We start from the raw sequence: 24596 nt of genomic DNA, 5'->3' as shown, positions 1-24596 counted from the left end.
GCAGAGTCAGGGGGTATGGGGAGAAGGCAGGAACGGGGTACTGATTGAGAATGATCAGCCATGATCACATTGAATGGTGGTGCGGGCTCAAGGGGCCGAATGGCCTACTCCTGCACCTATTGTCTATTGTCTAAAACAATCCTCGGGCAATTATCTACTTTCCAAGTACAGTCAGTATAACGTAACAAAATTACTTGTATGGACCTGGAATTGCATCAAAATAGTTATAGTACAGGCTTAATAACCTAAATTAAGGTAAATTCCTACTGCGGATCTGTGAATTTGAATTGCTGATTAGTTAATATCAAAACTAGCATATTGGGTTTTTTTTAACAAATATGTCGTCGTTATCCAATGTAGCCTATTTGACATGACGGTGAATCTGTTACGGTGACGGTGAATCAGTGATACATTCAATTGACAACAAAATGCTGAGAGCGATAATATCAGATGGTCTGGATAAATTTTATGTAATTACTGTGCTGTAATCCTTTATCATTTAGGTTGGAGGGGAAAAAGCAGAGGCCACGCCGAGAAGCAGTGTAAAATAACACACCAGACATCGACAACTGTGTATATTTTGCATTTGTAAACAGTCTTACTTTAGAGGCAAATCAAGTACATACATTCAAATTGGGGCCAAGGAATAGATCACCTGTCCTTGCTTCAGACTGGGCAATGTAATTTCGTAAAACAATGAAGTTTAATATTGTTCCTCAAATCTGTATTTAAACCATGAATTTGCTATGAATAAACAAAAACTTGGGTGAACAACAGATTTTACCTCACCAAACAGGATCCTATACTCAATAGGATTGAGTAACCCTAGATTAGTATTGCAGTGTTATAAATTAATTAAAATTACAAACCTACAAAATACAATTTTAATCTTTTCAATTAACTCTCAATCTGATAAACAAAGCAAAATCAATATAACAAGATAGCTCTGGATTAAGAATAGACACAAAGTACTGGAGTAACTCAGCAGGTTAGGCAGCTTCTCTGGACAACATGGATTGATGACATTTCACTTTGGAACCCTTTTAACCCCTGCAAATTTGGATTAAGAATGTTCATCTTGTGAGAATACATTACTCTACATGCTGGACGTAAGTAACAAAGTAGAAATATTGAGCTGCTGTATTAAACTCGCGTATGAAAAAAGCAGAAAATGAGTAAGGGTGCAAGGGTTGAATTGGAATAGCCCTACAGTGTGCCAGTTATAAAAAAATCAGGTGTAACTGGTTAAATGTTTAACTCTATTAGGTTACAGCAACAGTGGTACAAGGTCACATTAATCAGGACTACAAACTGATCAGATTCATCAGCTAATCTCCTCTACATCTGTGGTCCTCTAATTATTGGAAGAGTAACTCTATCCGTGTGAAGTTAGACATTAATGCTCTCAGATTTTTTTTTCAAAATAGGAAGCTGAATCAATTTTCTATAGAAAAGAAAATTGTAAATGTGGAGACACACAGAGATAAAATAAAAGGAGTAAGAGAACTTTAGTGGAATGGGATATAACAAAAGCAGCCATAAAATGACCTCCGGAGCTTGGTTTAAGGAATAATTAAGAGTGGAGAGGAAAAAAGGTGATTGAAGATAAACTAAGAAAGCTTCTTCCAACCTCTATAATGTCGGAGAAATTAGGCATTTCTAATCGATCACTATTTCTCAATTCATTATTTAGCAGAATATAACAAATTCTCATTGCATCTACTGTCATTTCTTTCATTTTAAATTCAGCCTCATGGCAAACTGAAGCATTCAGTATCTGTTTACAGTCTTACACATCAATTTTGTTGGAACACGTTAAATATTATCTGAATTTGCTAAAATCTTGTTGGATGTTTCATTTTATTGTAGAAATCTTTTTTCATTCATAGGATTTAATTATCAGAGTTCGAAAACCAATGAAGATCAATACAATGGCGAATTGATACCAAATTTATGCTTCAATTGGAATTTTTTGAATGATCTTTCACAGGCACGTGCAGATACAAATCATTAGCCACAGATGAAGATGTCTTTAACCTGTGTTGCTTGAAAATAGACTGACCAATCTTGCAAGAACAGAAAGATACATCAATCAAACTGTTGAGATAATAATTGAGGTCTGGGAGAAGATCATCAGCCCACTCAGGCCAGTAGTGACATGTAAATTTTGTGAATCAGATCATGACAAAGTAGCCACAGAGCAGCAATGTTTTTTTTCTATTTCATAGATACAAGATTGAAGAGCATCATGAATTAAAGAATAAAAATAAATCAGATTAAAACATTTTTCAACTGAAACATTGAATAGTAACAAATGTCGGCTTTGTGTAGAAATTCTAAAACTATAGGAGAACAGTCAGAATATCTAGTTTCAAATAAGGTCCTCCATAAATAATGGTGTTCTTATACTACTCAAGAAGTAGTACAAGCATATCGGGTTTTTTTACATTGAAATGCTTTGTTTTTGGAAATTAAGCCTAGTCTCGAAACTTGTTTCACCCACAAAATTCTAAAATTTCAGAAACATTGTTGCTGTTAATTTCTAGAGTTGCACATCTGTGGTTCTTAAGTTCAGGTTTGTATCCACAACTGTTTTCCACCATTAACCACATAGCTCAATATCTGTCACCTCACATAATCTTGGTATTTGTGGGCATTGACACTGCCAAAGGATTTCTAGACTGTGTGACATCTGTTTATACAAACTTATTGTATAATTACACTTTAATATGCAAGATAAACATTGCCCATGTGCATGATCGAGCATCAAAGTCATTCCTGTTTGGTAGTTTTGAAAATGCAGGTTTACTTAAAAGATCATCAAGCCTTAAGAAAATGAATTAGAATACCTGACAAAATATACAAGTAAAAATTAATGTTTCTAATTTAACTTTTAAAAAGTAATTAAATATATTTCTAAATCATACTGCATTAATCACCCCATATTTGATACTAAATCTTCAATAAGGACACACAATAAATGTTTTCTTTTACACAAAATCTCTAATCTAACCAATGTAACAGCACACTTTTCCTTTTGGATGATTGTGGAGGTAGATGGTCCATTTTCCTCAGACTTTAATCATCACTGTCACTCCCAGATTCACTTAATTGTAAATCATTTCCTGAAAACAAAGATTTTGTATTATTAACAAGAGGTTATCTGTCATTATGCAGTTTTTAATATCTATTTTCACTTTGTCGCTGATTTCCTTTTGTAGGAAAAATATTAAGTCCTGCACGGGCCACATGCCTAAGAACTGCATTATGAATCCAATTCAATTTCTGTTAAAAGGTCTGCCAATTGTCAGCCTGAAATGAGTTACATTAAATTTGGCTATGCAAAGATCAGGCAGCCCAAAAGCCACAAGTAAATCATGGGTGGGACAAGGAAAGAGTTACTTTTTTTGTGGGATTCAAAGAATTACAGTCATTGTAGACTATAAGGAAGAAGAGCTTAAAGCCAATTCAGATATTATTATTCATTTTGCCCATTAGCTGGAAATTAATCTAGCCACGCTAAATAATGGTGCAGATGTTAAAAAACGTGATTTTACTGATGATTATTTTAAATAGGAGAGAAAATATGGTCTTTAGGTAGCAATCAAGGACAGCTGAAGCCTTTCATAGTTGAAATATCTTCCGTTAAATTGTACAGGCTATTGGTGAAGCTGCGCCTGCTATACTGTGTGCAGTGCGGTCTTCTTACTTACAAATATACTAGCATTTGAAGCAGTCTAGAAGAGATTCAGTAGACTAGTTCCTAAGATGAGATGGTTGGCCTTCCACAGATGATCTTATTGGAACATTCCTAAGAGGGCACAACATAGATGTTGAGATATTTCCACTGAAGGGCGAGGAGAGAAATCAATTAGGACTGGGTTGCCTGGGAATTTCTTCTCACAGTGATGAATCTCTAGAATTCTCTGTCCCAAAGAGTTGTGCAGGCTCCATCACTGCAAGTACTCTATCACAGGGTGTTGTGAAGGCCATATCACTGCTGATACTTAAAAGGGGAGAGACACATTTAAAAAAGGGGGAGAATTGAGAAACAAGTTAGACTGTCACAGAAATTGTGTGGGGGAGATCAGCTATGGTCATACTGAGTGATGGGGCAGGCTTGAGAAGCCAAATCCTTTGATGGTTTTTGAAATCCTTCAATTGATATTGCATAATTCAGCTCTTTGTATCAAATACAAACAATATCAGAAGAGGGAATTGTAAAATAAAATTTGTATTTTACACAATTATGATTTTTTTAAAAAGCAATTAGATATTGTATACTTACTCAGCGTGGTCATGAGCTGATTGCTTCCAGGTCTACTGGTGCCATTTGTAGCTGCACTTCTGTTACTATAATTCTGTGGCTGCTGTTGCTGATGGGATTGGGAATGGGATTGCTGCTGTGTTTGCAGCTGTGGCAGTGTGGATGGACAAGCTTCATTTTCCACATCACTACTGGAGCTGTCATCACTTCCAGATGTACTTCCAGATTCTGAAGAACTACTGCTGCTACTCATCTGTTCAATAATATCAACTTCAGCTCTCAGTTCTGGAAAGATTGTAAGAGAGAATTGTAAGATACGGGCTTTCTTTCAACAACAACAAAAAATATTAGTTTAAGTATCAGAAAGCTAAAATTCTCAACAATCTTACACCATCTTGCACCCAAATTTTTTTTTGTAGGCATAGCTGGAAAGATGGAATACTGTTCAAGTAACTAAATGGTTACATTTCAAACCTACATTACTGATTCAGTTAATCTAAAAATCTTTTTTTCCCCCTTTTGATACTTCAATCTAGGGACTTTAATTATGTCATTGTTTTATAATCCTCATCTTTAACAGCACCTATAGAACATGCTTATATTTTGAAAGGAAAAGTGCCTGCGATAGTCACAGATATTTTAATTAATCACAGTTGAAATATATTAGCAGCAAAAGTGTAGCTAGGGAGACAATATCAAATGAGAGAATTTATGTGTGGAGCCAGAAGTGGGCAATATGCATTTGCGAAGGCAAGGAATGTTTTGGGATAGCCAACATGGCTTTGTGCGTGGGAAATTTGAATGTTTTGAATATTAATGAGGCCAATGCAATAGACATTGTCTACATGAACTTTAAGAAGGTGGCTGGTTTGGAAGATTAGATCGCATGGGATCCAGGCTGAACTAGCCAATTGGATACAAAAGTGGCTTAAAGGTAGGAAACAGAGGGTGGTGATGGAGTTATTTTTCAGACTGGAGGACCACTGGTATACCAAGTGGTCTACCACATCGATTTGTGTTGGATCCACTGTTGTTCATTACGTGTATTGTCGATTTGGAGGCATTGTGGCCTTCCATCACATTGAGGAGAGGACTGGAGGAGACTCACTGTGATGGATGTTTCTTTGATGGACGTTTCTTTTTTTGTGTGTTTTTGGGGTTGTGTAATTTTAATGCCTATTTAATGTTTTTATTGTTGGACTGTGTTTTTGGGGTTTTTGGGGTTGTGTAATTTTAGTGCCTATTTAATGCTTTTATTGTTGGACTGTGGGTGACTGAATTTCGTCCAATATTGGATGACAAATAAAGCTATCTTGAATCTCTTGAAATACAGATGACACAATTAGTAAGGGTGCAGTGACATTAATATTGGTGGTACAGTGCAGAGTGAAGAATGTTAACCAAGATTACAGCAGCATCTGATCCTGATCCATTGGGCTAATGGATCAAGGAGTGGCACAGGGGAGTTTAACTCAAATTAAGACAAAGTATTGCATTTTGGTAAGACAAACCAGCGAAGGACTTGCACAGTAAACGGTAGGGCCCTGGGGAGAGTTCTAGAACAGGGAGATCTAATGTTGTAAAAGGATTGTTCCAAGAAAGTGATCACACAGGTCGGGTGGTAAAGAAGGTGTTTGGCAGACTCAACTTCATCAACACAGAATTGAGTACAGGAGCTAGGATGTCATGTTACAAACCATTGTTAGTAAGGCTGCATTTGAAGTTCGGTATGGAGTTCTGGTCAGTTGTAGGAAGGATTTCATTAAACTGAAAAGGATGCAAATAAGATTTAGAGGCTGTTGTTGGATCTGGAGGGTTTGAGCTAGGAGAGGTTCGACAGGCTGGGTCTTTTTCGCTAAGAGTCTGACCTTATAGATGTATATAAAATCTTGAGAGGCATTAATAAGATAAATAGCCACTGTCTTTTCCCCAGGCTAAGGGAATCAAAAGCGAGAGAGTATAGGTTTAAGGAGAAAAATGAAAGATTTAGCAAGCAGCAGCAGCAAGCAGCAGCAAGCTGTGTTGCTTGGGAAGTAGTGTGTGGGGATTGTGTGGGGATAGTAAGGAGTAAGACCTGTGTGATCTCCCGGACTAGTTTCGATCGCCTAGCTTGGGGTCGGAGAGGAATTTCCCGGATTTTTTCCCAAATTGGCCTGGGTTTTTTATCCGGTTTTTCGCCTCTCCCAGGAGATCACTCAGTTCTTTTGGGTGGGCGGTTGGAGCAGTTGGAGTAGCGGCCGGGCGGTAGGTTTAGTAACTGAGCGCGGGGCTTTGTTTGGAGAGTATGACTGCCAGGGCAGTTTTTTGTTCTGGGTGTCAGATGTGGGGAATCTGGGAGTCTGATAGTCTTCCAGACATCCACATCTGCGCCAGGTGTGACGAGATGGGGCTCCTAAGGGACCGTATTAGGAACCTGGAGCGGCAGATTGATGACCTCCGTCTGATCAGGGAGAGTGAGGAGGTTATAGATAGGAGTTACAGGGAGGTGGTCACTCCTAGACCACGGGAGGTAGACAAGTGGGTCACTGTTAGGGGGGGCAAGGAACAGAGGCAGGGACTAGGGAGTACCCCGGTGGCTGTACCCCTTGGAAATAAGTACTCCTGTTTAAGTACTGTTGGGGGGGACAGCCTACCTGGGGGCAACGACGGTGCCCGGGCCTCTGGCAAGGAGTCCGGCCCTGTTGCTCAGAAGGGTAGGGAAAGGAAGAGGAGAGCAGTAGTAATAGGGGACTCTATAGTGAGGGGGTCAGATAGGCGTTTCTGTGGACGCAGTCGGGAGACCCGGATGGTGGTTTGCCTCCCTGGTGCCGGTGTCCGGGATGTGTCTGAGCGTGTCCAGGATATCCTGAAAGGGGAGGGAGAGGAGCCAGAGGTCGTGGTACATATAGGTACCAACAATATAGGTAGGATAAGGGAAGAGGTCCTGAAAAGAGAATTCAGGGGGCTAGGAAGAGAGTTAAAAAAAAGGACTTCCAAAGTAATAATCTCAGGCTTACTGCCTGTGCCACGCGATAGTGAGAATAGGAATGGAGTGAGGTGGAGGATAAATACGTGGCTGAGGAACTGGTGCAGGGAGCAGGGTTTCAAGTTTCTGGATCATTGGGACCTCTTCTGGGGGAAGTATGACCTGTACAAAAAGGACGGGTTGCATCTGAACCCGAGGGGAACCAATATCCTGGCGGGGAGATTTGCTAAAATAACTGCGGAGACTTTAAACTAGTACGGTTGGGGGGAGGGACTCAAACACAGATAGCTAATAGGCAGTGTGTGAGGCAGGAGGCAGAAAAGGGAAACACTCAGACCCAATATGTAGGAGAGAAAGAAGGGAAAAGAAATAAACTGAGAATAAGAAATGATGGGTCCCTTAAATGTGTATATTTTAATGCTAGGAGCATTGTAAGAAAGGTGGATGAGCTTAGAGCCTGGATTGACATCTGGAAGTATGATGTTGTGGCGATCAGTGAAACATGGTTGCAGGAGGGTTGCGATTGGCAATTAAATATTCCAGGATTTCATTGTTTCAGATGTGATAGAATCGGAGGGGCAAGAGGTGGGGGTGTTGCATTGCTTGTCAGGGAGGATATCACAGCAGTGCTTTGGCAGGACAGACTAGAAGGCTCGATTAAGGAGGCTGTTTGGGTGGAACTCAGAAATGAGAAAGGTTTAGCAACACTTATAGGGGTGTATTATAGACCGCCAAATAGGGAACGAGAATTGGAAGAGCAAATATGTAAGGAGATAGCAGATATTAGTAGTAAGCACAGAGTGGTGATTGTGGGTGATTTCAATTTTCCGTATATAGACTGGGAATCACATTCTGTTAAAGGGCTGGATGGTTTGGAGTTTGTAAAATGTGTGCAGGATAGTTTTTTGCAGCAATACGTAGAGGTGCCTACCAGAGAAGGGGCAGTGTTGGACCTCCTGTTAGGAAATGAGATAGGTCAGGTGACGGAGGTATGTGTTGAGGAGCACTTTGGGTCTAGTGATCATAATGCCATTAGTTTCAATATAATTATGGAGAAGGTCAAATCTGGACCAAGGGTTGAGATTTTGGATTGGAGAAAGGCTAATTTTGAGGAGATGAGAAAGGATTTAAAAGGAGTGAAATGGAAATTGTTGTTTTATGAAAAGGATATAATAGAGAAATGGAGGATATTTAAAGGTGAAATTTTGAGAGTACAGAGTCTTTATGTCCCTGTTCGGTGGAAAGGAAAGAATAATAATTTGAAAGAGCCGTGGTTTTCCAGGGAAATTGGACACGGTTCGGAAAAAGAGGGAGATATACAATAAATATAAGCGGCAGGGAGTAAATGAGGTTCTTGAGGAATATAAAGAATGTAAAAGGAATCTTAAAAAGGAAATTAGAAAAGCGAAAAAAAGATATGAGGCTGCTTTGGCAAGTAATGTAAAAGTAAACCCCAAGGGGTTCTACAGATATGTCAATAGCAAAAGGATAGTGAGGGATAAAATTGGTCCATTAGAGAGTCAGAGTGGACAGCTATGTGCTGAGCCGGAAGAAATGGGGGAGATATTAAACAATTTCTTTTCTTCGGTATTTACCGAGGAGAAGGATATTGAATTATGTGAGGTAAGCGAAACAAGTAGAGTAGTGATGGAAATTAGGATGATTAAAGAAGAGGAGGTACGGACACTTTTGAAGAATATAAAAGTGGATAAGTCTCCAGGTCCTGATAGGATATTCCCTAGGACATTGAGGGAAGTTAGTGCAGAAATAGCAGGGGCTATGACGGAAATATTTCAAACGTCATTAGAAACAGGGATGGTGCCGGAAGATTGGCGCATTGCGCATGTTGTGCCTTTGTTTAAAAAAGGTTCTAAAAGTAAACCTAGCAATTATAGACCTATTAGTTTGACGTCTGTGGTGGGAAAATTAATGGAAAAGATACTTAGGGACAATATATATAATTATTTGGATAATCAAGGCCTGATTAGAAACAGTCAACATGGATTTGTGCCTGGAAGGTCATGTTTGACTAATCTTCTTGAATTTTTTGAAGAGGTTACCAGGGAAATTGATAAGGGCAAGGCTGTGGATGTTGTCTATATGGACTTCAGTAAGGCATTTGACAAGGTTCCACATGGAAGGTTGATTAAGAAGGTTAAATCGTTGGGTATTAATAGTGAGGTTGCAAGATGGATTCAACAATGGCTGAATGGGAGATACCAGAGGGTAACGGTTGACAATTGTATGTCAGGTTGGAGGCCAGTGTCTAGTGGAGTGCCCCAAGGATCTGTGTTGGGTCCACTGTTGTTTGTCATTTACATTAATGATCTGGATGATGGTGTGGCAAATTGGATTAGTAAATATGCAGATGATACTAAGATAGGTGGAGTAGTTGATAGTGAGGTAGATTTTCAAAGTCTACAGAGAGACTTGGGCCTTTTGGAAGGGTGGGCTGAAAGATGGCAGATGGAGTTTAATGCTGATAAGTGTGAGGTGCTGCATTTTGGTAGGACAAATCAAAATAGGACGTACAGGGTAAATGGTAGGGAATTGAGGAATGCAGTGGAACAGAGGGATCTGGGAATAACTGTGCATTGTTCCCTGAAGGTGGAATCTCATGTGGATAGGGTGGTGAAGAAGGCGTTTGGTATGCTTGCCTTTATAAATCAGAGCATCGAGTATAGAAGTTGGGATGTAATGTTGAAATTGTACAGGGCATTGGTGAGGCCGAATCTGGAATATGGTGTGCAGTTCTGGTCGCCAAATTATAGGAAGGATGTCGTCAAAATGGAGAGGGTACAGAGGAGATTTACTAGAATGTTGCCTGGGTTTCAGCACTTAGGCTACAGAGAGAGGTTGAACAGGTTGGGTCTTTATTCTTTGGAGCGTAGAAGGTTGAGGGGGGACTTGATAGAGGTTTTTAAAATTATGAGAGGGACGGACAGAGTTGACGTGGGTAGGCTTTTCCCTTTGAGAGTGGGGAAGATTCCAACAAGGGGACATAGCTTCAGAATTGAGGGACAAAGGTTTAGGGGTAACATGAGGGGGAACTTCTTTACTCAGAGGGTTGTGGCTGTATGGAATTGGCTTCCGGTGGAAGTGGTGGAGGCTGGCTCGATTTTATTATTTAAGAGTAAATTGGATAGGTATATGGATAGGAGGGGATTGGAGGGTTATGGTCTGAGTGCAGGTAGATGAGACTAGGTCAGAGAGAATGGTCGGCGTGGACTGGTAGGGCCGGACAGGCCTGTTTCCATGCTGTAGTTGTTATATGTTATATAAAAGAGACCCATGGTCCAACCATTCCACAGAGGCTGGTGCGTACATGGACCGAGCTGGCAAAGGTAATGGTAGAGATGGATACAATTATAGCATTTAAAGGCATTTGGATTACTGCCCTACATCTATTACCTCTTTAAATCCTATAGCCTGATGTCCTGACCTCCCACATATTCATAATTTTGATTATTATCCAGTAACACAAAATTTTGCCCGGGTAGCAGGACAAATCAAATCCATCGAATCATGAATTAAATAGTTTGCTCCTAATCATCAGCAAAGCGCTAATTTATTCACTTATAACCTAGTCATCGATATTCTATTTTAGTTTTGTGAGAACCACTCAGCTCCAGAACTCATCACAATCTTGGATCAAATATGATCCAAACATCTGAACACTAGACATAAGGAAAACACCATGATGGTTGAACTCATATTTTGCAAAGAAGTAGGTGGTTGATATTATTAGAGTTCAATCATTCAGCCCCGCAAATCAGTATAGGAGATCCTCATGGCAATATCCTACACCCCACCATCTAATGATGCTTACCTCCATTGTCAAAGTCAGACATTAGGTTTTCCAAAAATGATATAATATTCAATTCCACACAATTAGACGTAGTCATAGAGTATGGAAACAGGCTCTTCAGCTCAACTTGTCCACCCCTTTCAGCTTTCCGCAGACCGTTCCCTCCGCAACTCCCTGGTCAACTCGTCCCTTCCCACCCAAACCACCCCCAGGTACTTTTCCCAGTAATCGCAGGAGTTCAACACCTGTCCCTTTACCTCCCCCCTTGACTCCATTCAAGGACCCCAACAGTATTTCCAGGTGAGGCAGAGGTTCATTTGCACCTCCTCCAACCTCATCTACTGTATCCGCTGTTCCAGGTGTCAACTCCTGTACATTGGCGAGACCAAGCACAGGCTCGTTTCGCTGAACACCTCCGCTCAGTCTAGATAGAGCTAGATAGAGCTCTTAAGGATAGCGGAGTCAAGGGGTATGGGAAGGTAGGAACGGGATACTGATTCAGAATGATCATCCATGATCACATTGAATGGTGGTGCTGGCTCGAAGGGCCGAATGGCCTACTCCTGCACCTATTGTCTATTGTCAGTCCGCCTTAACCTACCTGATCTCCTGGTTGCTCAGCACTTTAACTCCCCCTCCCATTCTGACCTTTCTATCCTGGGGCTCCTCCAGTGGCAGAGTGAGGCCCAGTGCAAATTGGAGGAACAGCACCTCATATTTCTCTTGAGTAGTTGACACCCCAGCATGAATATTGATTCCTCTAACTTCAAGTAGCCCTTGCTTGCCCTCTCTCTCCATCCCCAGTTCTTCCACTAAGCTTACTGTCTCCGATTACATTCCATCTCTGTTCCGCCCACTCCCCTGACATCAGTCTGAAGAAGGGCCTCGACCCGAAACGTCACCCATTCCTTCTCTCCGAGATGCTGCCTGTCCACACTGAGTTACTCCAGCATTTTGTGTCTACCTTTGATTTAAACCAGGGATCTTCAAACTATGGCCCGCGGGCCACATCCAGCCCGCCACGAGATTTTATCCGGCCCCCAACAAGCTCTTCAGCGGCGGGGACTGGAGGCAGAAGCTGCCAGCGAAGGTTCATCGGAGAGCGGATCGCCACTGACCCAGAGCCGGGACAAGACAAGAGATCGCAGCGCCCCCTCGCAAACAACAAATCCAAGGGTACTTCCCTCCTCGCCGCCGCCGCTCACCCCGGGGGGAGAGAGAGTCGGGGTAGAGGGAGCAGCAGCTGAGAGCGGGGAGGGTGTCAGAGGGTCCAGTGAAGGAGCGCCGCCACTTGCGGGGGCTGCTCCCTCCCCTCTCTCCCTCTCTCTCCCAGCGCCAGCGTGATCTGCGCCGCTCCTCCACTCCCTTCCCCGGCCCCATCTCCCTCTAACGCAGCAAAATAAGAACAAACACAAGTGAAACTTCCCTGCTCACTCTCCCCTCCACTCTCTCTCCCCCACCACTTTCTCTCCCCCCCCCCCTCACTCTCCCCAAGTGGTGGTCACTGTATTTTCTGTTTTATAAATAATTGTATACCTACGGTATATATATGTTCCAATATTTCAAGCTCTTTTTAAAAATGAAATATTATTTATTTGTTGCCATATAAACCTAATGTAAACTAACCTAATCTAAAGTAACCTAGTTTAACCTTTCCTAATCTAATTTAACGTAACCTAGTCTAAACTTTTTTTGAGTTCATTAAATTTATAAAACTCACACTTCTTTATTTTTTCCTACGGCCCGCAAAAATGTGCCAAATATTTCATGTGGCACTCATGCTGAAAAGTTTGGAGGCCCCTGATTTAAACCAGCATCTGTAGTTATTTCCGACAGGTACATGGATAGCACAGGGCTGGACATGTTGGCTGGTATGGGCAAGTTGGGCCGATGGGCCTGTTTCCACGCTGTATCACTTTTTGATTCCTACCTTAAAAATACCTCCTCTTGTTTTTGATTCCCCTACGCCGGGTAAAAAAACGTTGTGCTTTCACCCTATTATTCCCCTCATGATTTTATAGACCTCCATAAGATCACCCCTCAGCCACCTGCACTCCACGGATTGAAGTCACAACCTGCCCAACCCCTCAATTCTTCAACAAATGAAGCATGCCTGTGTGCAGCAAGACCTAAACATTTAGGCATAAGCTGATAAGTGGCAAGAAACATTTATACAACAAAATAGCAATAGTGTGTGTGTGCACGCGAGTGAGAGGATGAGGAGGTAGCTGTGACAAGAACAAAGAGTGCAGAAGAAAATCCTATTTCAGCCTCACATTGATCCATATTCTCCACATTATCCTGAAACTCATTCCATTCTTCTTGGGATGGGTGGCATGGCACAGCTGGTAGAGCTGCTACCTGACAGTGCAAGAGACACAGGTTTGATCCTGACCTCGAGTGCTATCTGTGTGGAGTTTGCATGTGATTGTATGGGTTTCCTCCAGGTGCTACAGTTTCATCCCACTTCCCAAAGATGTGCTGGTTTGTAGGTTAATTGGCATCTGTAAATTCCCCTAATGTGAAAAGAGTAGATGCGAAAGTGGAATAACAGAAGTAGTGTGCCCAAAAGGCGTGTTTCTATGTTGCATCTTTCAATCTTGAAACAGTCACCTATTCACCTACATTGGTTCCTTGCTCTTCTCCTCATAATGTTACATCTAAAAATACTTGGTAACACAGAGGTAGGGCAGAACTCCACAAAGACTTGAATATGATGCAAATTTTAAATTATCTCACTCGAGATTATAAAGACAAAGTGTTTTATGCTAGGCTGTCTACGAACAAGAAAAATACTTGGTAGTAAGTGCAACCAAGCCATTTGATGACAAACAACATAACTGACAAAAATATGAAGGAAACTAGGAATATAAAAGTCCAGGACAGTGGGCTATGTGATTTATAGAATAAATAGAGGTAGGGCACAACCCCACAGGGAGAAACAAATGTGATGAAAATTTTAAATGATCTCACTAGAGGTTATCAAAGCAAAGTGTTTTCACCAGACTGTCCAAAAACACCTGTACTCTATTATTGTTTAACAGTCTGATTAAACAAGAGCAGCACAGTGGTGTAGCTGGTTGAGCTACTGCTTCACAACACCAGAAACAGGGGTTTGATCCTGAGCTTGGGTGCTGTCTTTGTGGAGTTTATACGTCCTCCCTTTGACTGTGTGGGTGTCCTCTGGGTGCTCCGGTTTCCTTGCACATCCCAAAGACATGTGGGTTTGTAGCTTAATTGGTCTCTGTAAAAGTGCCCCTAATGTCAAGGGAGTGGATCAAAATTGGGATAACACAGAACGAGTGTGAATGGGGAATGTGTGTTCGATGGTCAGTGTGAACTCGGTAGGTCAAACGGCTTGTTTCCATGCTGTATTTCTAAACTAAACAACAAATAACAAATCTAAAAAAAAAATTAAAATTTGTTTGGCAGTCCTAAAATAACCTTTGAAGAAAAATCAAAACCTAAAAATATTACTCCAAAAATGACACAGTGCTGGAGTAACTCAGTGGTTCCAGCAGCATCCCTGGAGGACATAGATATGTTTCGGGACAGGACCCTCTTCGAAAAAGCCAGTATCTCTATGCTGTCTGTATCTTTAAACTAAACTAAGGGTGCTGCTTGATCTGCTGTGTTAACCCAGCACTTTGTGTCCTTTTTGTATGAACTAGCATCTGCAGTTCTTTGTTTCTACCTCCAAAAATGATTCTGATGCTAGATCAAATAAAAAGATGAAAAGCAGCTTCCATTTATATAACACTAGACCAAGTGGACCCGTTGGGCCCAAACTTCTCCTGCATTGGTGCAGCACCCTCTCCAACCCCCCTCCCTCCCACCCCCTCAACCCCCCTAATCCTCCCTCCTCCCCCCTCAACCCCCCTAATCCTCCCTCCTCCCTCCCTAGAGGATAGATTTAAACTTTGAAATGTGAATAACTTTTAAAATATAACACCGATTTCAATGAAACTTCTTCCATTAGCACCAAAGGAACAACGGTGAGTAAGGTGGGCCTAATATTGTCGCGCTATCGTGTACCGTTTTGGCTGTAGTTTAGGAACAAACAAACAAACGCGAGTTTTAGTTATACAGATTCTTAACCTGGCAAGCGCCAGAATACTTCAGAGAGTTGTTAATAAATGTGTTTTGGTTCATTGTTGCTGAGCCACATAAGCAGATTTCAGAACATATGACAAAAAGCTTGTCAGATATGAGTTTTTTAAGAAGTGTCAAAGGAGAAAAGGGACAGAAAAGCATGGATATTTCTGTAGGGAATAAAGAACTAAGGGATTTTGCAGCTAAGGAAACGATTGACAAATGTACACCTCTTACAATAGGGAAATAGGGAAGCCTCAGAACACCAGAAATAGAGCTAGGGGAACACAAATTTCTTCAGAAAGTTGTACAGCTCAAACTATGGGTAAAGGCAACACCAGAGAGAAGTTTGAAAATATTTTAAAGCAGAGATGTTGGTTCATTGGGAGCAAGTGTGGTGCTTGTTGCATACACAGGGATGATGGATGAAGAAGTGAGTTAGAACATAAGCATTGGAGCTTTGGATGGCATTATCATGTACATATGTTCTTGGAGCAGACTAAGGCCATTCGGCCCATCAAGTCTACTCCACCATTCAATCATGGCTCTATTTACAGTATTTTCTGTTTTTATTTTAACCAGAATATCCTGTCCTCTCCTCATTGTGTGGCATCTTGGTCAGTTTTGGTCAGCTTTATTTTAGAAGTAACAAGTCTCTATTTCAACTATTCCAAGCCCCAACACCTCCGCATTATTTTGTTTAGCAATTCTTAAAACATCTTGATCATATATTGAATATATGATCCAATAATTTAATATGACCCAATAATTTAAGAGAGAGTTAGCTCTGGGGGCTAGTGGAATCAAGGGATATGGGGAGAAGTTGGGCACAGGTTACTGATTGTGGATGATCAGCCATGATCACAATGAATGGCGGTGCTGGCTCGAAGGGACGAATGGCCTCCTCCTGCACCTATTTTCTAGGTTTCATTCTAAATTGAAAACCTCCAGCTGGAGGAGAAAGACAACTCCAAGATTGAAAAAATAGCTAAAATCTCCAGTCCACACCCTATATTCTAGTGATTGCTGACCCAATAATTTGAATATCTCATCTTCATTCTAATCCCCCATTCTTGGTATCTATCTGGATATTGACAATAGACAATAGGTGCAGGAGTAGGCCATTCGGCCCTTCGAGCCAGCACCGCCATTCAATGTGATCATGGCTGATCATTCACAATCAGTACCCCGTTCCTGCATTCTTCCCATACCCCCTGACTCCGCTATCTTTAAGAGCTCTATCTAGCTCTCTCTTGAAAGTATCCAGAGAATTGGCCTCCACTGTCTTCTGAGGCAGAGAATTCCACAGATTTACAACTCTTTGACTGAAAATTGTTTTCCTCATCCCCGTTCTAAATGGCCTACCCCTTATTCTTAAACTGTGGCCCCTGGTTCTGGACTCCCCCAACATTGGGAACATGTTTCCTGCCTCCAATGTGTCCAATCCCTTAATAATCTTATATGTTTCAATAAGATCCCCTCTCATCCTAAATTCCAGCGTATACAAGCCTAGTTGCTCCAGTCTTTGAACATACGACAGTCCCGTCATTCCGGGAACTAACCTGGATGCCCTCAATAGCAAGAATATCCTTCCTCAAATTTGGAGACCAAAACTGCACACATTACTCCAGGTGCGGTCTCACTCGGGCCCTGGACAATTGCAAAAGGACCTCTTTGCTCCAATACTCAACTCCTCTTGTCATAAAGGCCAACATGCCATTAGCTTTCTTCACTGCCTGCTGTACCTGCATGCTATCTTTAAGTGACTGATGAACAAGGACTCCCAGATCTTTTTGTACTTCCCCTTTTCCTAACTTGACACCATTCAGATAATAAGCTGCCTTCCTATTCTTTCCGCCAGTGGATAAACTCACATTTATCCACATTAAACTGCATCTGCCATGCATCTGGACACTCACACAACCTGTCCAAGTCACCCTGCATCTTCATAGCATCCTCCTCACAGTTCACACTGCCACCCAGCTTTGTGTCATCTGCAAATTTGCTAATGTTACTTCTAATCCCTTCATCGAAGTCATTAATGTATATTGCAAATAGCTGCGGTCCCAGCACCAAGCCTTGCAGTACCCCACTAGTCACTACCTGCCATTCTGAAAGGGACCCATTAATCCCTACTCTTTGTTTCCTGTCTGCCAACCAATTTCCTATTCATGTCAGCACCCAATACCATGTGCTCTAATCTTGCCCACTAATCCTCTACGTGGGACCTTATTAAAGGCTTTCTGAATGTCCAGGTACACCACATCCACTGGTTCTCCCTTGTCCATTTTCCTAGTTACATCCTCAAAAAATTCCAGAAGATTAGTCAAGCATGATTTCCCCTTCGTAAATCTATGCTGACTCGGAACGATCCTGTTATTGCTATCCAAATGCTCCGCAATTTTGTCTTTTATAATTGACTCCAGCATCTTCCCCACCACTGATGTCAGACTAACTGGTCTATAATTTCCAGTTTTCTCTCTCTCTCCTTTTTAAAAAATGGGATAACATTAGCTACGCTCCAATCCACAGGAACTGATCCTGAATCTATAGAACATTGGAAAATCATCACCAATGCATCCACAATTTCCAGAGCCACTTCCTTAAGTACCCAGGGATGCAGACCATCAGGCCCTGGGGATTTATCAGCCTTCAGTCCCATCAGTCTACCCAACACCATTTCCTGCCTAATGTGAATTTCCTTCAGTTCCTCCATCACCCTAGGACCTCTGTCCACTAGTGCATCTGGGAGATTGTTGGTGTCTTCCTTAGTGAAGACAGATCCAAAGTACCTGTTCAACTCGTCTGCCATTTCCTTGTTCCCTATAATAAATTCACCTGCTTCTGTCTTCAAGGGGCCCACATTTGTCTTAACTATTTTTTTCCTCTTCACGTAGCTAAAGAAGCTTTTACTATCCTTTATATTCTTGGCTAGCTTACCTTCGTACCTCATCTTTTCTCCCGGTATTGCCTTTTTAGCTATCTTCTGTTGCTCTTTAAGAGTCCCAATCCTCTGGCTTCCTGCTCATCTTTGCTATGTTATACTTCTTCTCCTTTATTTTTATACTGTCCTTGACTTCCCTTGTCAGCCACGGTTGCCTCTTACTCCCCTTAGAATCTTTCTTCCTCTTTGGAATGAACTGATCCTGCAACTTCTGTATTATTCCCAGAAACACCTGCCATTGTTGTTCCACCGTCTTCCCTGCTAGGGTCCCTTTCCAGTCAACTCTGACCAGCTCTCTCATGCCTCCATAGTCCCCCTTGCTCAACTGCAATATTGACACTTCCGATTTTCCCTTCTCCCTCTCAAATTGTAATTAAAACTTATCATAGAAACATAGAAAAACCGGTGCAGGAGTAGGCTATTCGGCCCTTCGAGCCAGCACTGCCATGCCATATAATCATGCCTGATCATCTAAAATCAGTACCCCATTCCTGCTTTCTCCCCATATCCCTTGACTACCTTAGGCCTAAGGGCTAAATCTAACTCTCTCTTGAAAACATCCAGTGAATTGGCCTCCACTGCCTTCAGTGGCAGAGAATTCCACAGATTCATAACTCTCTGATTGAAAACGTCTTTCCTCATTTTAGTCCTAAATGGCTAACCCCTTATTCTTAAACTGTGACGCTTGGTTCTGGACTCCCCCAACATCAGGAACATTTTTCCTGCATCTAGCCTGTCTAAAGAATTTTATATGTTTCTATAAGATCCCCTCTCATCCTTCTAAATTCCAGTGAATACAAGCCCATTCTGTCATCATATGTCAGTTCCGCCATCCCGGGAATTAACCTGGTGAACCTACGCTGCACTCCCTCAATAGCAATAATGCCCTTCCTCAAATTAGGAGACCAAAATTACACACAATACTCCAGTATTATGATCTCTACCTCCTAATGGCTCTTTTACCTCGAGTTCCCTTATCAAATCCGGTTCATTACACACTAAATCCAGAATTGCCTTCTCCCTGGTAGGCTTCACTACAAGCTGCTCTAAGAATCCATCTCTGAGGCATTCCACAAACTCCCTTTCTTGGGGACTATTGAATGTTTGACTTTAATGCCTTTTAATGTAAAAGAGACAAATTTGATACATTAAAATCATATTGTAATGCATATTTGTGTCTGCACTGACTGATCATCATGGACTCCCATCAAGAAGTTTTTTGTAAACCAAGAAACACCTATTTAATCTAACCTTCAGTTTCTAATTCACCGTCCTTCTATCTGTGCATCTACAATTATGTAGCAAGCCTCTTATGAAATATATTTGTCTCCTGAAATTTCATCAATACAGTTAAAAGAATGTTTTAAACATTTTAAACATTCAAATTAGTCATTTAATAATTTATGTGCATGAAAGAAATGTATCCAGATCTATCAAAACTTGCATAAGAAACAGGATTCGAGCTTGGTTGACTTTGCCCTTCTGAAGATGTTTATAAAGTCAATCACATTAATACATAGCAATAGAGATGAATAGAGAAAACAACCGGGCTTTTTTAAAAAAAGAGAAGTAATATATGGAAATATATACAAAACCATAAAAGATGTTTTGGGGCTTGTTGCAACAATTATTCCTAAAATGCCTCGCGTTCCTTTCCACACAGACCATATATATTTGTTTACCTCTTTTAATGTCATCTAGTTGTGGTTCAGGTGATGGGTTGTCCTTCGTGGGAGATGCTTTTGGCCCAGTGCATGGCTTATTTGGGGCTCTATATTGCGAAGTAGGCTGAGATCGTCTCACTGCCTGTGATTCCAATTGAGCTTGGATTTTACTGCTTCCTTCAGCTCTAAAAATTAATAAGAAAATAGTAAGGTTTGGCCACCAATCACTTTATACGAGTAAGAAATCCTTTTAGATTACTGTATCAAAAGTTTACCTCTGCACATGTACATATCTGTATTAAACCCATATCATTAATATCATCAACATCCAAAAATCTATAAATCCGTGGCCCTGAAAGTACTATTGACTGAGCCTCCAAAGCCCTCTTAAACCGAATTCCAAAGATTCACATACCTCCGAGTGAAGAAATGTTTTGACTATGGCCCAAGTTCTAAACAAAAGTGGCGCAACTGATAGAGCTGCTGCCTCACAGCAACAGAGACCAGGGTTCGATCCTGATCTTGGGAGAGTTGGCTGTATGAAGTTTGCACTTTCTTCCTGTGATCACGTGGGTTTCCTCCAGGTGCTCCATTTTCCTCCAACATTCCAAAGACACGCAAGTTAATTGTCCCTAATGTGTAGGGAGTAGATGAGAAAGTGGGATAACGTAGAACTAGTGTGATCGATGCTCGGTGTAGACTCGGTGTGCCAAAGAGCCTTTTTCCATGCTGTATCTCTAAATTAAACTGAAATCCCAACTGGGGAAACATCATCCTGCATTTACCTTTGTCCTTTAAATTTTTTCTGTTTCAATGAGATTCCATCTCTTTCTTCTGAAGAGTTTAGATCCAGTCTGCTTAACTAATACCCCTTGCAACACTGTCTAGAAATTAACCCGTAAACCTTCATTGTACTTCCTTCTTGATAAGTATATATTTCTTTAGAAAAGGAAATCAAACCCTTAGTATTTGAAATAGGGATCTCACCAGCATCCTGTATCATTTCACTCCATGGTAAGTATATCCTTTTTCACACAAGGAATTCAAACTTATAAACAATACTCCAGATGCTGTTTCAGCAAGAATTATATACATTGGTAGGACACCTTGCACTCAGATCTCTTAATGAAGGCTGTTGTACCTTCTGTGGTAATTTACAGTACTCTGCCTATTCAATAGGTATCTTTTTTTCTATTAAAATTGGTATCTATGAATGTTTGTATATCCTTCTGTCATATTCTGCCAGATTTACAAGGGTGTTGCCAGGACGAGAGGGTCTGAGCTATAGGGAGAAGTTGAGTAGGCTGGGACTTTATTCCTTGGAGCGCAGGAGGATCTTATTGAGGTGTATAAAATCATGAGTGGAATAGATTGGGTAGATGCACAGTCTCTTGCCCAGAGTAGGTAAATCGAGGACTAGAGGACATAAGTTTAAGGTGAAGGGGAAATGTTTTAATAGGAATCTGAGGGGTAACTTTTTTCACACAAAGCAAGGTGGGTGTATGGAACAAGCTGCCTGAGGAAGTAGTTGAGGCAGGGACTATCCCAACATTTAGGAAACAGTTAGACAGGTACATGGATCGGTTTGGAGGGATATGGACTAAACGTGGGCAGGTGGGACAATAGACAATAGGTGCAGGAGGAGGCCATTCGGCCCTTCGAGCCAGCACCGCCATTCAATGTGATCATGGCTGATCATTCTCAATTAGTGCCCCGTTCCTGCCTTCTCCCCATACCCCCTGACTCTGCTATCCTTAAGAACTCTATCTAGCTCTTTCTTGAATGCATTCAGAGAATTGGCCTCCACTGCCTTCTGAGGCAGAGAATTCCACAGATTCACAACTCTCTGACTGAAAAAGTTTTTCCTCATCTCCGTTCTAAATGGCCTACCCCTTATTCTTAAATTATGGCCCCTTGTTCTGGACTCCCCCAACATTGGGAACATGTTTCCTGCCTCTAACGTGTCCAACCCCTTAATAATCTTATACGTTTCGATAAGATCTCCTCTCATCCTTCTAAATTCCAGTGTATACAAGGGACTAGTGTAGCTGAGACATGTTGGCCGGTGTGAGCAAGTTGGGCCAAAGGGCCTGTTTCCACACTGTATCATTCCATGACTCTATTCTAGTCCATTTACTTAACCGGTTGATATCTCCTTGAAGCCTCTTTGCATGCTCCTCACAACTCTCATTTACAACCATCTTTGTCTTAACAAATTTGGATATATTCGACTTGACTCTCTCATCAAATCACTGATATAATTAATTAATAAAAATAAAAGGCATTAATCCACACAGCACCACACTTGATACATCCTTCAACCCTGTTATCTTCTTGTTAAAAACTTAAAGGGTTTAGAGGAAGAACAATGATTTCATCTGTTAATAACTCATATATGTGATGGATTAGATAAACTCCGTCTCGGCATAACAAAACCTAAGATACAATTAACACCAAGATTTTAAATGCATTCATTACAGTCTGATTATCAAAAATGTAAAATCGAAAATAAACACAGAATAATCAACACTATGTATGACATTGTTGAGAAGCTGTGTAACAATTCATCGCATGCAAAACTGCTATTGCACAGATTCAATTGAAGAAATGGCTTTGTGTTCTCACCTAGTTTTCTTCACCTGTATACTGCTACTGAGCTTCTCAAGCACAAACTCTCCAGTGTCATGGTTAATGATAAGTACACAGTCCTTCTGATATGGCCTTTTGTTACCTTTGAACACAGTCATTGGTGGGGTGGAACCCTGGTGACCAAAAAACATTTAATTGTACTTTAATTTTTCTTTGCCTACGTTTGAGAATTCTTTGGGAAAATAATACCTATAACTTCTCCAAGTATTCTACACAATCATAATATAGCATCTGATAACATCGCCTTTATTATATAGATGTTATATGGAAACAAAGACATAGTAAAGTACAAACTTTGTGTAATAAAAATTTAATTAAGCCCATATTTAACGTTGATGCAAAGTTACTTTTTATGGACGCGTTAAATATTCAACAAGTTGAATGGACCAGCACCCATTACAAAGGCGCGTGGGAATTTAATTTTAAAGAAACTAAAAAAAACATCCACATTATTTCAAAAGCATCTGCATTGATGCACCTTGTATGGATATTTGGACGCAGCAGTGTGATTAAATATCAATCAAGTAGTGGTTGAAAGAAGTCTTTTTATTATGTCATTAATACAAAGTAGCAGTTTAGGCAGGTGAATTCAAAAAGCAAATTAAATATTATCCGAAGTAGACAATCCAAAAGTAACAATTGATGAGATTATTATCCAAAGTAAACTGAATACCAAAAATAAAATTTGATTATTAAACAGCTTTTATTTCTTAATTTTTTTGCAGTTCTAATGAAATGTTATTAACCCACAAATGTTATTAACCCACACGTGAAATGTTATTAACCCATCCCTACAGATGCCATCAGACCTGTTGAATTACTGCTAGCATTTTCTACAAAATAATTAGTTATAACTAGCCAGACTGGGTATGTGTGGAACTGACAAACATTGAATCAAAAACTCCTAAAACGGTCGTTCATTAATATTTCCTTTCTCCCAACTCTATCAATTAGTTTCTCTTTATGGATTCACTGAACATCCAGTGTGACCAATTCAGGCTCAAGAGACACTATCACTGTTACTTGAGTTTAGTTTATTATTATTTTCTCATGTACTGAAGAACAGTGAAATTCTTTTTGTTGCATGCTATCCACTCAACGAAAAGACTATACATTATTGGGAGGTACAAACCTAATATAAAACTACTTTTCTCTATGAATTAACACCCATGACAAATGCCTGTTCGGCCTAGAGGCTAGATACTTACAAAATTAAGTAATAGATTTGGTGGTTTCCAAATAAAACTCATGCAGCCTCACAAAGCCCTAAACATCGCCACATCGTAACTAAATATTGAGTTCATAGTCATACAGCATGGAAACACACTGTTCAGCCCAACTTGCCCATGCCAACAAAGATGCCCCAACTACACTAGTCAGTCCTATCTGCCCATGTTCGACCCATTGTTCTCTAAACCTTTCCTATCCATGTACTTAGGTAGTTATAATATCTCCAAATGTCTTTCAAATGCTGTTATGATGATAATCTTTGTGCCTTTCGATATAAAAAGACTCTGAATGCTACTTGTTATTATACCCATAGCAGAGTAAAAAAAATCTACCATTGATGACGAGGCAAGGCAGTCCGTGAACTTATTTCCCCAAGATAGACACAAGAAGCTGGAGTAACTCAGTGGGACAGGCAGCATCTCTGGAGAGAAGGAATGGGTGACGTTTCAGGCCAAGACCCTTCCTCAGACTGGTTAGGGATAAGGGAAATGAGAGATATAGACAGTGATGTGGATAGAGATGTGATGGAGATAGAGTTTGGGGATAGGGCCAGTGTACGCCTGGAACAGGGATTGTTCAATGTACCCTACAAAGAGGCAGGCATAGCTGGGGCCCATGCGGGTGCCCATAGCTGCACCTTGGACTTGGAGGAAGTGGGAGAAATCAAAGGAGAAGTTGTTGAGGGTGAGGACCAACCAAGGCAGAGTAGAGTGTTAGTAGAGGGAAATTGGATGGTTCTGCAGTCGAGAAAGAAACAGAGGGCTTTAAGGCCTTCCTGGTGGAGGATGGAGGTGTAGAGTGACTGAACATCCACAGTAAAGATGAGGGAGTGGGGGCTCGGAAAGCAGAAGTTATTAAAGGGACGAAGGGCATGTGAGTTATCTTGGAAATAGGTCGGGAAAGATTAGACATGGGGGGATAGGATGGAGTCGAGGTACGTAGAAATAATTTCCGTGAGACAGGAGCGGGCAGAAACA

The 24596-nt window shown here is 41.0% G+C and overlaps 1 protein-coding gene across 1 annotated transcript in view; it reads right to left on the bottom strand.

Moving 5' to 3' along the window:
• Nucleotides 1–499: 499 nt before the first annotated feature.
• Nucleotides 500–24596, bottom strand: part of eaf1 (ELL associated factor 1) — a 30780-nt gene continuing 6683 nt past the window's right edge. The window contains exons 3-6 of the mRNA XM_078415464.1: nucleotides 22366–22502; nucleotides 19759–19925; nucleotides 4289–4552; nucleotides 500–3125 (exon numbers count right to left, since the gene is read on the bottom strand). Of these exons, the coding sequence (XP_078271590.1) occupies nucleotides 3079–3125; nucleotides 4289–4552; nucleotides 19759–19925; nucleotides 22366–22502 (615 nt within the window). The 3' untranslated portion in view covers nucleotides 500–3078. The remainder of the gene's footprint in view (nucleotides 3126–4288; nucleotides 4553–19758; nucleotides 19926–22365; nucleotides 22503–24596) is intronic.

This window comes from Rhinoraja longicauda, chromosome 2 (assembly GCF_053455715.1).
Source record: "Rhinoraja longicauda isolate Sanriku21f chromosome 2, sRhiLon1.1, whole genome shotgun sequence".
Classification (NCBI taxonomy): domain Eukaryota; kingdom Metazoa; phylum Chordata; class Chondrichthyes; order Rajiformes; family Arhynchobatidae; genus Rhinoraja; species Rhinoraja longicauda.
This window is presented reverse-complemented; position numbering and strand designations above follow the sequence as displayed.